At 47.9% G+C, this 17475-nt stretch overlaps 1 protein-coding gene across 1 annotated transcript in view; it reads right to left on the bottom strand.

Moving 5' to 3' along the window:
- Positions 1-4032, bottom strand: part of LHFPL6 (LHFPL tetraspan subfamily member 6) — a 152675-nt gene extending 148643 nt beyond the window's left edge. Inside the window, exons 1-2 of the mRNA XM_075085877.1 lie at positions 3918-4032; positions 925-1484 (exon numbers count right to left, since the gene is read on the bottom strand). Coding sequence (XP_074941978.1) covers positions 925-1309 — 385 coding nt within the window. The 5' untranslated portion in view covers positions 1310-1484; positions 3918-4032. The remainder of the gene's footprint in view (positions 1-924; positions 1485-3917) is intronic.
- Between the last annotated feature and the right edge of the window lie 13443 nt (positions 4033-17475).

Consider the following 17475-nt stretch of genomic DNA (forward strand, 5'->3'; position numbering starts at 1 on the left):
AATGCTGGCGCCTGCACTGCCCCGGCACCAAAAGCTCAGGAAAACATGTCCCCTTACAGGGGAGGGTGTGCGCAGGCGGTGGAGCGCTCGTACCAGGCAAAAGTGAGTGTCACTGAGCCACATGTCACCGATGACAAGAGAGTGATGATTTACTGGGAAAACTGCCCTATAAAAAACATGCTTGAGGATCCTGTTTACTGTCTCATACCCTTCAAATACTCCACAGTTACAAATACTCCATGCAATTACAAGCTAAAAAAAGGAGGGGAGGTAATTCTCCCACCCACTGTCTAGCCCATAGACTCAACAAAGCCACAGCACCCTCAGCAGGCAGCGTGGGTCAGACAGCGCGGCAGGGCTCCTCCTGGGAGGTGGTGGGCCAGCTCCACCAGGGGTAAACACTCCTCACTTCAAACCTGGGGCACAGACTTGTTGCCAGATCCACACAGCTGCAGAAAGCAGAGGTGGAGGGAGCTGTGCCAGTGATGGGGGTAGGAAGGAGAAAGAAAAGAGGTTTTTTCCACATATAGCCTCTCCCCTGCAAAACTGTGCTGCTCCATGGGGCCCTGGAGCCCTGATGCTTCTCCAGGTACCTCCATCCTATCTGAGCTCCACTGGAAACTACAGCCCACAAAACTGCTGTGAAGACACTGGCCCACAGAAGTCAACTTGCCGTGAAACTCTCAAAGGTTGCACAACGACCAGGCAGGGACTGAGCACAAGAGAGTGACCACAGGAAGCTGCAACTTTGAGCCACATTCAGGCATCCAGACAACCAGCTCAACCATTGACAGAGCCAAGTGGTCTCCCTCGCTAGCAGGAAGTTCGACTCACCTGCCCCTTGTCCCAAAGCACCAGGGGAGTCTCCACACATGTAAACCTACAGCCTGGATGTCCCCATCCCCTCCCCACATGAGCACTTACCCCCCAGGAACTGGATGCCTCCTGCCACCCTGCCCACAGTCCGGGAGATTAGCTCGGACACGCAGCAGCCCATGAGCGCCGTCAGGGCCACCAAGAGGAGCAGCCCACAGCCCAGGCCCGTCACCACCGTGCAGATCCTCCACTCGGCACTCGGGATGGCCTGGAAGGAGGCGTAGCGGCCACATTGCTCCACCATCACGGTCGTCTGGCGGCTCTCGTCCCGCACCGGGTAGGAACACCTCCGGAAAGTGCCAAAGGAAACCGACTTCTCCAGCTGAGACCCCAAGAGCCAGTAGGGCATGAAGAAACCCACGCAGGAGGCAGCGGCGCAGAGGAATGAGAGGAAGGCCCAGATGATGCCGGCACAGGTGAGGCTGGAGGCCATCTTTGTATCTGCTCCAAGACCCCCCGCGATGGGGAAACAGAAAAGCAGCTGTGTATTTTAGAGGAGGTTTATGGATAATCCAGAGTCTCTCAGCCTTGACAAATCCTCGTGCTGGGAAAAGCTCGGATACTAACAGTGAGGGGGATGTTTCCTCCCATCATGAAGTTAAAGGTCCCTAATTAAACAACAACACACAAAAAAAGGAGAAAAATACAAGTTCAGTAATACTGATGCTAGAAAAAAATGTTTATCTGCCACTGTTTGCCCTTCCTACAGGGCTTTTCATGATGACATCTCACTTTTCTGTCCCATCCTTGCAAGCAGCCACTAGAATCGCTGTCAGTGATACCGGCTGCTGGTGACAGTGGTGGGAGGCAGTGCGGCCAGCACAGGCTGCTGTGAGCATCCAGGAACACTCTGCAGCCACCTTCAGGGGCTCCCTGTGTACTCGCCTACTCACTTTTCTCCACTGAATGTCTTGATCTTTCCCGTATTGATAAAGAAAAAAGGCTAGTTCTCGTTTATCCTTAGCTAGTCAGGCCCTCCTCCTGCGACGCCTGGGAAGTGTACTTCACATTATAACTGGCCCCACAGCTTCATTGCAAAACCGCTCGCAGCGCCTAAGGCTTTTCAAGATCAGACCCTTGTGGCAGAGGTAAACCTCATTAACATACTCCCCAAGAGAAGTGCTACGAGGTGACATTTTTCCGCCCCTCCCTTAAGTTGTTGACAACCCTGTGCAAAAGGAGCCTTTTATCACTTGGTGTCCAGAAGCGCCAGAAACCCCAACTCCAGGTGGGCTCCTGGTAGGTGAAGACATTGCCACATCTTTTGGATTCACCCCCGCGCAACCTGAAGCAGCACATGATTAAAATACATGGGTCTCTCTTCATATTCCTGCCTTCACTCAGCCCAGCTCCTTCTCTTCTTTGCCTCTCCCCAGCTCAAGCCCAGGAGCCTCACCCCTCTGTATCCTTCTCAGACAACACTCAGCCTCTAAGCTCAGTACCAGTGTGATCAAATGCATTTGACTGTCATAGAAACTTACACGCTGCTTCCCAGAGGCTGGGGGTGTATTTCTTGTTAGATCCATGCTGGATCATTACTCCAACTGCTTTTGTAAATTTATGATCATTTCTCACAGTTGCTGCCAAATTAATTCCGATAGCTATTTACAGGGGCTTTTTTTTCTAAGCATGATTAGACGCCAATCAGCGAATTCAATTCATGTACAGGCAACAAAATTAATATTACTTCAGCACAACAAGGGAATGTAGAGAAAGAGTCTTAAGTGAAATTAAGCATGTGCACCACACAAAAGTTTTGTTTACTTCTAAAACACTAAGAATCTCTTCTCTAATGTTAAAAAAGGCCTGTGCTGCTACTCCAGAAGTATACACTTATCTACTCATAGCCTATCCACAGAAATGCCTTTCAACCTGCACAACACCAGACCCCTGGGGATAAAAACTTGGAGAGGGGCACATGGTGTCTCCATCCCTCCAGAGGCATCCTCTGGAGAAGAATCTGCCTGTGCCTTGGCGTGGCACCAAACGTCTAAGGCAAGATCATTCCCTGAATCGGGGAAGGAGGTACGGCTAGAAATAGGGGTCAACATGGAGGCTTCCAGGGGTAGGACCCCGCAAACCCGCCGGTGTTAGGGGGGTCAGCAGCTTTGTCCCCCCTCCCGGAGGCTGCCAGCCCACAGCCGGGCAGGTCTCCGACTGGCCCCTCCGGCCCCGAAACCCCGCTCCTCCCCCTCCGGTGTTAGGAGGGGGCGGCGGAGAGATCCGGCTCCCCCCGAGGGAAGGCGGCGGCCGGGAACCAAAACTCGCCGGGGTGATGCGAGGAGAAGGTTGCGGGGTGGGAGGGCGCCGCGCCCGCGGGGCCGGGAGGGGGCCAGTGGGTCCGGGAGGGGCGGGCTAGGGTGCACAGGGTCCGGGAGGGGCAAGAGCTGGGAGAGGAAGGGGGTCCGGGAGGGGCAAGGGCTGGGAGAGGAAGGGGGTCCGGGAGGTGCAAGGGCTGGGAGAGGAAGGGGGTCCGGGAGAGAAAGAGGGATGCGGTCGGGGAAGGGCTGGAAAGGCAGAGGGGCCGGGAGGGCAGGAGATCCGGGGGCCAGGAGGACGGAGAGCCGGGAAGACAAGGGGCCGGGAAGGGAGAGCGGTCCGGGGTGGCAGGGAGATCCGGGAAGGACGGGGGCCCGGGAGGGGTAGGATGCGGGAAGGCAAGGGGATGGGAGAGCTGCGGATCCGGGAGGGGACGGGAGTCCGGAGGGTCCGGTGGAACGGACAAGGGATGAGGCCGGGCAGGGTGTCGGGGCGGGGAAGGCGATCCGGGAGGACAAGAGGGTCCGGGGGTGGGTAGGAGTCCGGGAGGGGAAGGAGGTTCTGAGGGCTCGGGGATCCGGAGCCGTGCAGGAGATGCAGCGCCCAGGGAGTGCGGGAGGGTAGGGGTCCGGGAGAAGAACGGGGTGCGGGGGGTCCGGGAGGTGGAGGGGATGGAGCTGCGCAGGGAGTGCGGGAGGGCCGGGCTCCGGGAGCAGCAGGAGGGACCCGGGGGTGCCGGGATGGGGCCGGGCAAGGTGCCGGGGAAGCGAAGGGCTACTTACTGACACACGCCGGGCGCGGGGGCCGCCCGCCGCGGCTGCCGGGAGCACATGGGCGCGGAGCGGGGCGCGGGGCCGGCGGGTGGCGGCCGCCCCAAGCCACTCTCCCCGCGGTCCCGGCGGGGAGGCGACGCGGGCGCTTCGAGGCGGGCGGGACCGGCACCGGGACCCTCCCCAGCCCAGCCCGGCCCGTCCTTCCCTCCCTTCCTCCACACGTTCTTCTCTCTCTGTCTCCCCCCGTTTGATTCCTCGGGAAGCAATGCACTCCGCCGCCTCTCCTCCCCCTTCCCCCGCCGCCGCCGCCTCCCCGGGCGGGACCCGCCGCGGACGGGGCCGGGGGCGAGGGGCCGGGGGGCGGCGGGAGGGGCTTCCCCGAGCCCTCCCTGGGTGGGGCGGGGGTCCCGGCTCCCCGAGCCTGCCCGGGGCTGGGGCGGTGGGTCTCGGCTCCCGGGGCGGTGGGTCCCGACTCCCCGAGCCTGCCTGGGGCCGGGTCGGTCCGGGGGCGGCCGGGTACGTGGGGTGGCGGAGCCGGGGACGGAGGGGGGAAAGAGCGGGAGAGGAGAGGAGGAAAAAGCCGGCGGGCAAGGAGCGTTAGAGGGAAAGGGGGGAGGCTGCAGCCCTTACATGGGAAAACACGGGCTAATCTGATGGTGTGAGTGTGATAAGAAGCGTGTGTGTGTGTGTGTGTCTGCATACGAGCTGCTGATCCAGCGTTTTGATAGCAACAGTTCGGGTGCCGGTCTACAGCGAGAGTAAATGTGACCAGAGTACCAAGCAGCTCATCCCGGCTGGGTTAGGTCAAGCGGAGAGACCGGAGCTCCAGTCCTTTCGCAGAGTGTCTTAAGTGGGAAAGTTTTGGGGAGGGGCTGCCTTCTGGGGGCGAGGAGGGATGGTGCACACAGAGCCTCTGGGAGAAAGAGATTTCCTATTCTGTTTTTTCCTCTCCGCCCTGCAGCTTGAATAAATTCCTTCAGACAGAAGACAATTTTATGCCAGGTTTAAATTATGTCAGCACCAGACATGCAAAATCTCTTTGGTAATGTTTCTTTTACGGTCCTGGAACATGGCATGTGATTTAAGTACTGATCATTAATATTATTAATGCTAAATGGAAGCAAGGTTTATTGCACTCAGTCTGTGTTTACACCATTTAATAGTAACAACAGTCATGTTCAGAATTAAATTACAAAGCCACTTTATTGGATTTTTTTTTAAATAAGACTTCCCATATTTTGCCCATTATGCAAAGTCTTAAAATCAGAACACTACTGAAAATTTTCTCAAGGGATAAAAAATGGGTTGGAAAGTATCTAGCAAGATCAAGTTTTCCATTCTAACATTTCAAGCGTATTCTTTAAGGAAAAGTGCTTCAAATCGAAGAGGTAGATTGAATGTAGGCTGAGTGCTAGAATGTATGCATAATGTGCTTCATGAGGAAGACGATGAAGGCATTCCCACAAAACAGCCATGCCCCCCGACTAACTCTAGGCTACATCCACCTAGTATACATTTATATTAGCAAGTAATGTGGATCAATCCGATCCGATCAGTTGTGCTGAGGACCTGAATGATGTTCAGCTTTTCCACAGGTTTTTTTTCAGATCCCCCCCAGCCTGGCCCTGAGGGCCCCGTGAGCACTCAGAATGCATCAGATGCACTCCTGGTACCTGTCTTCTGCTCCAGAGCCATCCGCATCCACTTTCGGTGCTCACCACTGCTGGGAAACCAAAACATGGTTAAGTGAGGATGATCTGGAGATTCACTCCAAAAGCGTGCCCTTGATCCACACCAAAACGTGAATGTGGATGTGCTCATGGGGTGGCTGACAGGAAGGGAGCTGGTGTGGCTTTCCCAAGGCTGAGAGCTGGAGCCTGCTTCGCAGCATACCATTCCAGCACCCTCCCCTCAAATCAGCTTTCTGCCTGGTGCCAAGCCTCCGCCCCCGAGAGTGCACCAGCTCTCCAGACTCCACTTCGACAAGAAGCTACGCCCTTCTTGATGAGTACAGACACTCTTCATTTACTGCTCTCATGCCTTCACTTGGCTCAGTCAGGTGTTTTACCTCCTGCTATTCGTTTTACCAACACCTGAAATGACAGGGATAGTAAGCTCACATTGTGACACTTGAACAGTGCTCTTGGTGTAAAGATAGAGAAGAATCGAGTACTGTTATTAAATCTGCAATTGTCTAAAGATCTGGTCTGACATTCTTTCCTTAGCCAAGGGCCTCAATTGTAATGAAACTGTGATAAATGTGTCTAAATTAGGCACGCGTTGGGTTAGACATGGGTAGAAATTGCTTGGCATTAATGACTGTGGAAAAACTCTGTTTCACACATGTAAACAGTTTCTCAGTTAAACTGGCTTTGTAAAGCTAGGGACAAGCAAACAAGGATGCATTTATTCATGCAGTTTATCTCTTCCATGGTATATGCCAAGGTCCCCAAGTCAGTGTTTGCTTTGCTAATGGCATCTCTACAGCAGTTCATTTACTTCCCTTATATGGCCTTTATATTCACTCCCTGAGCTGCTGCCATTCTGCATTCCTTCATGGAAACTGTACACTGAATTCTACATCTCTCCTGAAGCATCTTATCTTGCCAACTGTCTCTGAATGCCCCCGCAAGCTGGCTGCATAACTTAGTCACTTGTAGGAAAATAAGCTTTATTTTACAATCCATTTTCTGTCAGAGAAGGAGTTTTGTTTTGATTAGAAACAAATTAAACACATTGTGTGTATAAGTTAACATCCAAATTCTTATTCCATTTTTTTCCTAATGTTTACAACTCAACATGCTTCAACTGTATCAACATTTGCTGCCCCTTTCAGGGAACATTGTGCTTAGAAGTATTTTCACTGGGAAAGTTAGCCGAAATATTTCAATCCACATCTAACCTGTCTGAAAGAAAAAGGGAGTTATTACATGGTGCTTCAGGATCCGCAGTCTCTCCTGTAACCACAAAAGCAGAGAGACCTCCTCAGAGCAGAGTGATAATAAAAGTCCTGGTCCCCAGAGTCCTGTCTATACTGAAATAGCAGCTGGTTTTAAAACTGGTTCTGGTGTTTCGAAATTTAAGAGAATCCGCTTTTGAGAAAGCTTCAGAGTTGGTCAGGGCAACCTCAGCCACAGAGTCCCCACTGCTGGAACCACTGGACGTCAGACTGGATGAAACACCCACGAATACGCTGTCAGAAAACTACCCTAGCAGGGAGACAGGAAAATATGCTTATAGATTTTACCATTTCTCTTCTCCCCGATCCATTGACTAAGCTGCTGTTACAGCTGGGGCCCTAGAGACTCGATGGAGCTAATCAGCGCACCAGAATAAAGAGAGAAAATCCCATCACTGTACCTAAATCAATCCTGTCTAATATACACATCACAGGCTTGGCCACAGACTCTTGCATTACAGCATATCTTGTAAGACAATCCACTGTCATATAAAATGCTATAGGGAGAGTACATATGTTCCCAAACCCTGAGGAAAATGAAGTGGCTACCAAACCCCCATCTCATTCTTCAGTCTCCGACAAGAAAAAAAAAACAAGATGTTTTTGTGTTGCAGGCCACCATCTGGTTTTCTCTTGTGTGGTCCGTGGGAGAGCGATCACATCGACATGGTTCCGAGCATCTTACAAAACTGGATCTTCAGGTCGTGTCTGTACTCGAGTTTAAATGAAAAAGAAAGGTATAGGAGCAACAATAGACTTGAGGCTATGTACTGGGAGCAACAGGAAGTCAACCCAATTATTCAAAAACAGTCACTAAAAACCAAACAGACAAGTACTGTTAGGGAAATCATCTGATAATTAATATATTTGCCTGAAATTATGTCCAATCCACAGCAGCTGGAAAAAACACCAACTAAGCAGGCAGAAAAAGGGAACCCCAAGTCTAACACCTGCGAATTTCTCAGAAGAAGGTAAGAAAACAAATTCAAGTTGCTAGATCCTAATACATCCATATGGTGTCTCTTCCAAGTCAAACACATCACATGGTCGCTACTGTGGGTGGAACTAGGCTCCCGAGATTTTGGGCTGTGGCATCTAAACCTAAATCCTGGCCTAAAAACTTAGCTCTAAACAAAAGATCCTCTCTCCACTTCCATTCCAATGCTATATTATGGTTTGTACTTATTTTTATGGTGGTAAATTTTATAAATCTTATTATCGACAGTTCATGAACAGAGCTTAACGCATTTATGAAGGACAGTTGTCTTACTGGATATAATGCCATGTTGCTAACATCAGTCTTTTAATCTCTGGACGTGCATAAAAATAGGATGTCAATGTAAAACAAAAAAGAGAAGCATCCCTTAATTATTTGCCTTATTAAACCCTCCTTATGTTGTTGCATCTTCATAAAGTTATTACTTCTCATCTATTACATAAAAGCCACCAGGTGGTCTATATTTTGCAAAGTTTTAAAATAGTAGCTACAGCAAATCAAGCTACTGATTATCTCTTCTGAGTCCTGTTGCTGACAACCCTGGTGGCTGTGGGAGAGGCTGGAGAGGTTTATTCTGCACCAGCGCCATGGCTGAAGGGAGGAGTGCCTGCTCTGCCCTCGCAACCGCTGCCAAGGTGACGGAGGTCCAGGGTGACAGGTCCCAGACCTGTCCTCCTTCGACAGGGAATTGGCTTAGTCCTGCACAAACTCAGGAAAAACATGTAGATAATTTCAGTTGTAAACTTCCACTGTCCCCGAACGGACTTTGAAAAATAAGGAACGCCTGGATGAGGAATGGGCAATTTCCCAGTAAGAAATGCTTGTCTACTGGCAGACTGTTTTCTGTGCAGATAGTCCCAATACAAATAATTTAATCGTGGCATCTTATTTACCAGGGGAACATCTGTCTCTCTTCCCTAGAGGCTGTTAAAGACGCGGGGACCGTACGCAGAGCAGGTCTCGCCACGGTGTGGTCTTGCACTTCACGGCGTGCGCGTTCAGAGAAATGAGATTGTTTAACGACGCGTGCAACACTAAGAAGATTTTTCTTTTTAATTTAAAGCCTCAGTTATGGATTGGCTTTCTGTTGCGAGGCACATTTTCAAGTCAGGGCCAGGAGCGTGCTGGTCCCCGGGTGACGGGCGGTGGGGGGAGCCGGAGTTCTGCGCTGCTCGACAGTGACACTCGCTGGGCGCCCGGGAGCCCGGAGCGAAGGGGCGACAGGCCTCTCTGCGAGCCCAGGATGGCTTCACACCTCCCGGGGCCCTGGGGACATGGCACGGGTTTAGTCCTTACCCCACCTACCCGCCCCGAAGCGTTCGATGCGGGCTGCCGATGGATGGAGAAAGGCGCGGGATGCGGGCTGCAGAGGGAGAAGGGTGTGTGCGTGAGAAGTGGGGGCAGAGAGCAGAGCTTGCTTCTGTTCTCCGCAAAATTTGTGCGATTCATAACTGCCCTGTGCCACTGTCTCAAGGTTCCTGAGGTGCATCTGCAGAACATGCAGTGGGTGACTTCAGTGGCACATTTTGGCTAACCTGTGTGCGTCTGTGAAGGGGATGCAAGGCAGCGCTCCTCCCCCCGGCCTTTTGCCGCAGAACTGGAGCGGAGCTGCCTCTCCCCCTGAGCTCTAGCAATCATTTGCATCTAGGTCACCGTATTAGATCACATTCCCAAGGATGAGGCTAACGATTTCTGGGGTTTTCAGAAAGGAAAGCTGAAAATCCTCTTGTTGGGGACAAAGGCCAATTCATTTTACAACTGGAAGCTCGTTTCTTCCCCATCATACCCTGAGGTTCATACAGATCTCAGGCACTCCATGAAGCTGGAACCTCTGAAATCTCACATGGATTCATTCAGGGAAAAACTGTAATGCCAACTCTTGTCAGCTGAAATCCAAACAGCGCCCACTATCTCGTGTATCAACATCCAAAACATGTTCTCAGTGAGGGAAGAACCAAGCTTATTTTTTTTAAAGCTCTCTAAAAGGCTTGCCGATAGGAGATCCAGTACATGTATAGCATTCATATACCTACATAGGTATGCATTTATGTATTATGCATATATACCTATACCTCCACATATTAAAAATACTGCACAGGGAGTACCTGAGACTCAGGTGCCCTGCAGAGCCCCGGCTACCTGTCCTGCGCTGCGCGGGGAGTTATGAGTTATAGGCACCTATTCAGCCACAGTGGGTTGAATCACGTTCTGGCCATGCCTTGTACTCACAGGGAGGCTGCAGCAAGCTGAAGAGAGGTGTACCTTGGTCTGTGTGGCTCTGTTAAGCTTCGGCCAGTGTTATCCTTCCAAATTACAAGCTGTTCTTCCTATGCCATTCAGATGCATCGTTTCCTGTTTCCACCAAGAGCTGCATGCTCTGGGAAGAGCTCTTAACTCCATGTAAAAGGGTTCTCTCTACATTATGTTGTAGCAAAATAACCTAGTCATAGATTGTGCTTCTGCAATATAACTACATATTTCAATATTCCTTTTCCCGATGAAAAGCTAATTAGCAAGGTCGTTACAGTTGCCACTTATAAGGGGGAAGATAGTAATTCCATTAATGTGCTCACAGGAACTTCATTTATATTACCTCTTAACCTTTACAAGGATATTATCATTTCAATAATTAATTGCTTTTTGCCATTTAATTTGCAGTTTACCATTTTCAAGGGAAATTACCCATTAAACCGATGACTTTTTTTAGAAAAAAATATAAAACCCTTCACTCAAATATACACCATAAGCTAGCCTTACAGAAGCTAGATATTTGCTAAGCCACTTTCACGTTTGTGAAGAGAGGACTCTGTGGTAGCTCTCCAAATTAAAGAACTGCCCATCACCTAGGCCTTTAACCATCTGGAGGAAACTGAGGCAGAATGATGAGGAGGGAATTAATTCTTACTCTCCAGCTTCAGGAAAGCAATGTGTCCTTCCTCTCTGATTGACGCAGTGAGAGTTGTCTTTCTTCTTTCTTTGCACCCATCTTGTTTCTTCAGCTGAAGTTAATTTATGCTGCAATACCCATCCGTGAGTGCTTCTGGTAACTGCAGTGACTGAAAAAAGAAAGGAGCGTTGGCTCGGCCTTGTAAAATATAGAACCTCTGGCCATGAATCACCAAGCACTTAAGCAGGTCTTCAAGCCAGTGCCCGACACTTTGGAGAATGGAGCTCAACACATGTATTCCTGCTCACTCTCAAGTCTCTAGTAAAACAACTGTTCATTTCAATGAATCAGACACAAGCCGATACCCCTGCGGTGGTGTGCTGGCATAATATGTCCACTACTGATAACAGAAATTGTGTCCAAATCTCATCATGCTAAAAGAAAATTGGATTAATATTGGTATCTGAGAAGGTGAGTAATGCATCCCAAGTAAACATATCTCTGAGAAAGCGATACACATACCTCTGAGAAGTGGATTTGCATGGGAAGATGGAGAGGAGGTGACAAAATTAATAAAGAAAGGAGACACAGGAGAAGAGGAAGCAGGAGAAGCAGGTATGAACTAGACCACACCACTGATTTATGAATGAAAATCTAAAAGTTTTTTCTGATTCAGGTGCAAAAATTAAACTAGCCCTTGGGCAGTTCTACCTTTGCAACTGGCAAGTCCATGGTATGTCACCCAAAATGATATGCATCTAGATGATATGTCACATGCCTACAGGCACCAAGTGGATCATCTCACTGTGAAAATAAGTAATTGTATTTATTTAATTGTAAAATCAAACACCCTGGGTTTTTTACCCCCTTCCCCATGAGTACAAGGAAAGTCTGGGTTTTCATCAGCATCCAGACACAGTATTTAATTTCCACAGCACTGAAACTGGGGCATACTCTTAGCATTATTTGCAGAGATGTCAAAAGCCACAGTCAGACCAATAGGGGCAAAAAAAATGAAGTGTCTAGTCATCAGTCCCTCACACAAGCTTTCTATGCAGCCGATGGAAAGGACTAGGTAGGAATCATAGGAGTAATTGCCTTCTAAAAGTGCCTTTCTTTCACTCCTCTGATAGGCAGGAGGCCTGGAAGACCTATGGACTTCACCCCTGACTTTTAGACTGTAGAGGACTGGTGAGATGTATGCTACCACAAGTACTTAATTCTGCCTTCAAGTCTCCAGGTATCCAAGTTGAAGACAGCGAGAAGAGATTCAGGCCACTTAATATTCAGCCCTCCCTATATCAATAGTGGATCAGCAATCACACCACTAATAAAGCAAAAAGAAAATCTGCTTTTTGACTAGTGAAAGGAAAGTCTAGCTCCCTGCCAGCATGGGCATTTTCTTGCCATAAGCTTTCTGCAGCGAGGCACAAATATTGCTTGAAGACAATCTGCTAATTTCTGCCAGTTTGTGCTGCAGTCTGCAATCTGGTTAAGGCACCTGATCCTTCTCTTTAAGGTGTTACTGTGCCTATAGTATTAGGACTCTAGACTTTATCACATAAAAGGCCTTGTATGGGACAGAAGTGGAAAGAAGCCACTAATCATCAAAATTAACATTAAAATATCCTTTCAAAACCTCCAGATTGGCAGTTCACTGAATATGACATTTGCTTTGTGAAAGGCATGTGTTCTGCATGCACAACAGTGTTTCAAGGTGTCATTGTTTAAGGCAAGTTGACAGTGATGAGTGATGTATACACAGGCTGATGATATTCTGAAGAGATCTCTACCTGCATGGACGAGAAAGTCATTGCTAGTTTGCATGCGAAAGGAAGCTTGGGGCCTATTCTGGGAAACTTGATAGTCTCTTGTAATTAATACTGTAATTGGAGGTTGTTGGAAATTCCCTCCTGCCAGGGAATGTGAGTCCTTCACAAAGCTGTTGATGCCGTGCTGTACACCAGCCGAACCAACCTCCTCGGATGCAGTAGATGCTGACACAGAACTCCTGCATTGGCAAACCCCTCATCTGAGCAGCAAAATGCACAACGCATTTTCTTTCCAATGTAATCACAGAGCGACATCAGTACTATCCAGCCATCCGACAGCCGCATCACTCAGCGTGGCATGGCTGAGCTGTCTTCCCTCTGCATTTCAAAGCAGGCAGTCCATTGCGGGGCTTGAGACAGGCTAAGTCACTACCACTCTGCCTGTTCATGGCAGAGCTGCCCAGAATCATTCCGGCCTCACTAATTCAGATTACAAATGGATACATATGCACCAGAGATGATGGAGTTTAAAAACAAGGTTACTTCGTACAAACATTTCCTTCTCTTGGTGACATACTTATTGGCATCCAGTGTGTCAGTCATGGGGATGCCAGCCCTGTAATAACGCCATGAAGGTAGAAATGACCACCAGAAAGGGATGGCAGATAATTTTAGTAAGAAACTGCAGGCTTAAATGTATTTCATTTGGAGGTGAGCAGATCTTTGCAGAGAAATTGTTTGCAACCCATCTGCAGTGAGCGCGACCAGTGTCAGCTGTTAAGTAATAAGTTATTTTTATCCACTGCAGCTCTCCAGCATCTCTGAGGATGATGGCATCTTGCCAAGGCTTTGGAAGGGCTGCATGAGCTGACACACAAAGATGAACAGTTGAGGCAAGCCCAGAGGACACTTCTGAGTCAACTTTACAGAGGGAATCAAATCCAAATATACCAGGTAGTTCCACATTGAAGTTGCTGAGAAGCTGTTTTGCTTCCTTTCTGACAGATGTCAGAGACTGTGACTTCTGGAATTTTGAAAACTTTTACTTTTCCTGCTATAGCAATGAAGTTCCGTTAAGTTAACCCAAACAGAATTGCTATGAGTACTAAGGAAACCTGTTTACAACACCTGTACCTGTAAAATTAGGTCGATGCTGAAATGCTATGAAAATAGCCATGTTTGTCAATATTTTTATGTGACTTGCACTAGCAGCATCCCTAAGGTGCAGTTTCACAAGACAATGGATTCAGTGGTGAAGCTGCCCCATTCTTGCCTCCATGCCACACCATTGCTTGTCCCCTCAAGAGTTCCTTGTTCCCTCATGGTTCCAGATTGACTTTTGCCTGGCAAATTTGTCACCTGCCATTTAAAAGGGAGGTCCTATCCCCCAGTTTTTCCTGGCCATATACTCTTGTCCCTCCTGGGCCACTGCGAGCATTTGTGCAGGATTTGCTGGGTTAGCAAGGTGAGAAATCGATCGTCTTATGCAACTACATCTCAAGGAACCTCTACCAGATCCAGTTATTAACTCTAAGGACTGTACTTTGGATAATGACTATGGTAAAGTAATTGGCTGGAGCTGATAGAAGCTAGTCATACTACCCTTCCTGTGTGGCAGAAGTGTGTCGGGAGGTAGATGCAAAAAGAAGGGCAAAAGTTATAAAACAAGGGGAGACCTTATAGCAGCCTTCCAGTACCTGGAAGGGGCCTACAAGAAAGCCAGAGAGGGACTTTTTACCAGGGCAGGTAGTGATAGGACAAGGGGTAATGGTTTTCAACTGAAAGAGCATAGATTTAAATTAGATGCAAGGAAGAAATTCTTCACTATGAGGGTGGTAAGGCACTGGAACAGGTTGCCCAGAGTTGTGGACACCCCATCCCTGGAAGTGTTCAAAGCCAGGTTGGATGGGGCTTTGAGCCACCTGATCTAGTGGAAAGTGTCCCTGCCCATGGCAGGGGGGTCGGAACTAGATCGTCTTTAAGGGCCCTTCCAACCCAAACCATGCTATGATTCTATGATAAGTTTAAAAGGCAGCTTTGCCAAAACCAAATAGGCTTCAAAACAGAGACCAGCAAATCAGTGCAATAGAAAAAACAAAATGGAAAAGGCTGCAAAAATGCACTTCATTCTGCATTTTATTACTGTGTCTATATTTATGCATCTCTTCTCCTGCCAAGCACAGTACATGGAAATCCTGTTTGAATCCTGAATGACAGCAATATACACTACATTTATCACATGTCTGCAGTGACTTGAACTGTAAACACAAAGCGACCATAATGCTTGGGATCTGGGGAAAACAAGACTTGCCTACCCTATGCAGGCATTTCACTGATGAAAAGTTATGGTTCCTGACTAGTTGTGGGGGCTTAAGGCAGTGGTCTGGATTTCTATTAAGGGATCGCAATGAACAGTGTGTTCACACCAGGAAACATGCCAGAAAAGTCAGTGGAAGAAAAAACTAAGAGATTCGACTGAGATCTGTAAGACATGGACATTTGACCCACAAGTCTGGGTTAAAATACAGCAGTTGGAGTAGCTGTTGAAAAAGGGAAGTCTGCCAAGTCTGCAGCACTTATGGTCTGTGTTAAAACTTGTGCTGCTCATGTACTTACTTAAAAGGCATTTTTTCTAATGCCACCATTCCCATGATTTATTAGACCTATATTTGGCTTCTCATGATCCATGTCATGGCCATGTCATGATCCCATAGATGGCCTTGTGTTGACTGGCTGATGTGAAGGCAGCACCCAGTAATTTAGGTATTGTTCTCTAGATTTTCTTTGCTAGAAACTGACCTCAGCTAAGATCAGGACATAGTGCAGGATGCTGTTTCTTTGCCTGATGGTGAATAGTTGTAATTTTTGTTCATTAGTTTGGTTATTTCATCAATAAAACAGAACACATTCCAGAGACTTTTTGCCAGGAGGACATAGGCAGTCATTGCTTGAAGAGAACGAAAAGCAGGTCTGGCATACACCATTATCATTATATCATCTGTAATTGACCTCGGCAGGGATGTGGCCATGTAGTTTAGACGACTGCTTCTTTAGATAGTAGTTCTCTTGGCTCCACCAACTAAGCCATTTTTTTCTTATTTTCTAGGTGAAATTTGGGCCCTCACTGAAGTGAGTGGCAGCACCACGACCAATGTTATTGACCTCAGCTGGGATGTGGCCATGTAGTTTAGATGACTGCTTCTTTAGACTGCTTTGGGGAAGAAAACCCAAAACCAGAACACAGATGCCCTGTGTTCTGTAGAGTTCTAGAGCCAAATATATTTAGCCCAAATACTATTAGTTTTGCTGACAGAGTACTTCCCTTGAAATCAATAGTTAGGTTTTTTTTAGCAGGAGATGAACAGGAAGATTTCATGTGTTTGGTATGCATTAAAGTGCATACTGTACTGCTAGCGTTACCTTTTCAGTGAGTTATAACAAACAGGAGTTTTACAGCTCCTCAACCAGGTGGCTGATTCAGCATCACATATATTATAGCCACTACTGCTGACTGTGAGGCACAACAATAAATCCTCAAGTGAGATAGCATGAGCTAACCGAAAGCTTCAGAACTGTACATTCTCCTGGAGCTTCAAGGGACACAGACAGGTTTCACTACATGACTACAGGTTGCTGACAGGGTGACCTTTGGCCAAATCACTCATGGAGTCATACCTTAATTTGCAGAATGGGGCCAACTCTGTCTGAGCTTTTGAAAAATTGTTAGCTCAAGGAATGGGCTGATTTGGTCTGATGAAAAGTACCTACAATATTAACCTGTTGGAAAATAAACCGACAGAAAATGCAAATCTAATTGTCTTAAAGACACTGAACATTTTCCTGTGCTCCCGCCTATCAGCTGGATTTTCTAGCCTAGCCACTGCACAAAATGACATCCAAATGCTGCAGAAAGCTGAGGAATAATTTGACAGCAGAGAACTAGTGAAGAACATAAGACAGTGATGGATTTCTTTTGGGGTATGTTGAGTGCAGCGGAAAGCCTGGCAGAGCCGAGTTCCACTCACCTGATCTTCTACAGGGGCTGTAGCATAAAGGGCTATTACTACTTTCACAGGGATGGCATAGCTCAGCGGCAAGTTACTACAGCCAGCTTCCTGCAGATGCTCTTCTTCACTGCATCTGAAAGCATCAGAGCCTGTAAACTATGTAACAGTAGCATTGTCCAATTATTTTTATGTATTACACTGTAAGAAAATACAACTAATTTTTGGCATTTGTTATATGACCTTTCACCTTCCTGACTTCACTTCATAATCTTTCCTGTTCTGTTTGTGCATCATACTAAGGCAAGCTCTGCATTAGCCTCTCCTTCCTTCCTTCCTTCCTTCCTTCCTTCCTTCCTTCCTTCCTTCCTTCCTTCCTTCCTTCCTTCCTTCCTTCCTTCCTTCCTTCCTTCCTTCCTTCCTTCCTTCCTTCCTTCCTTCCTTCCTCCCTCCCTCCCTCCCTCCCTCCTATTCTTCTTTTAATATATTTCTACATTTTCTTCTTCCTTCATCACAAAAATCCTCCTTTCTCGCCCTCCTTTGCCTACGACAACACCGATAGCAAGTGCTATTCCTCCTTTTCTGTATTTAAAACATTTCCTTTATGTCCTGCTCTATCAATCCTCTTTTGCCACAGGGTAGGGAAATACTAGCTCCAGTCATGTCTTTGACCCCAGTCAACCTATTCATCCACTGGAGTTTTATTCTTAGCCTTTTGAGGAACAGATTCAGGTGACTACTGCAAACATTTGGAGGTACATGCACCTCCAAGCATTTGAAAATAAAACTGCATTTTTAGCTCGGGCTACTTAAACAGCAGGTGGCATTCCACAGACCACACGCTCCTTGTTCTGAAGTCTAAACTGTGGTCCTGTCTGTAGTGCACCAAATGTGGTTTTGTGAACACTTTCACCAGCTGCATAGTGATAACAGTTATTTTGCTGTCTA

This window comes from Phalacrocorax aristotelis, chromosome 1 (genome assembly GCF_949628215.1).
Source record: "Phalacrocorax aristotelis chromosome 1, bGulAri2.1, whole genome shotgun sequence".
In the NCBI taxonomy this organism is placed as follows: Eukaryota; Metazoa; Chordata; class Aves; order Suliformes; family Phalacrocoracidae; genus Phalacrocorax; species Phalacrocorax aristotelis.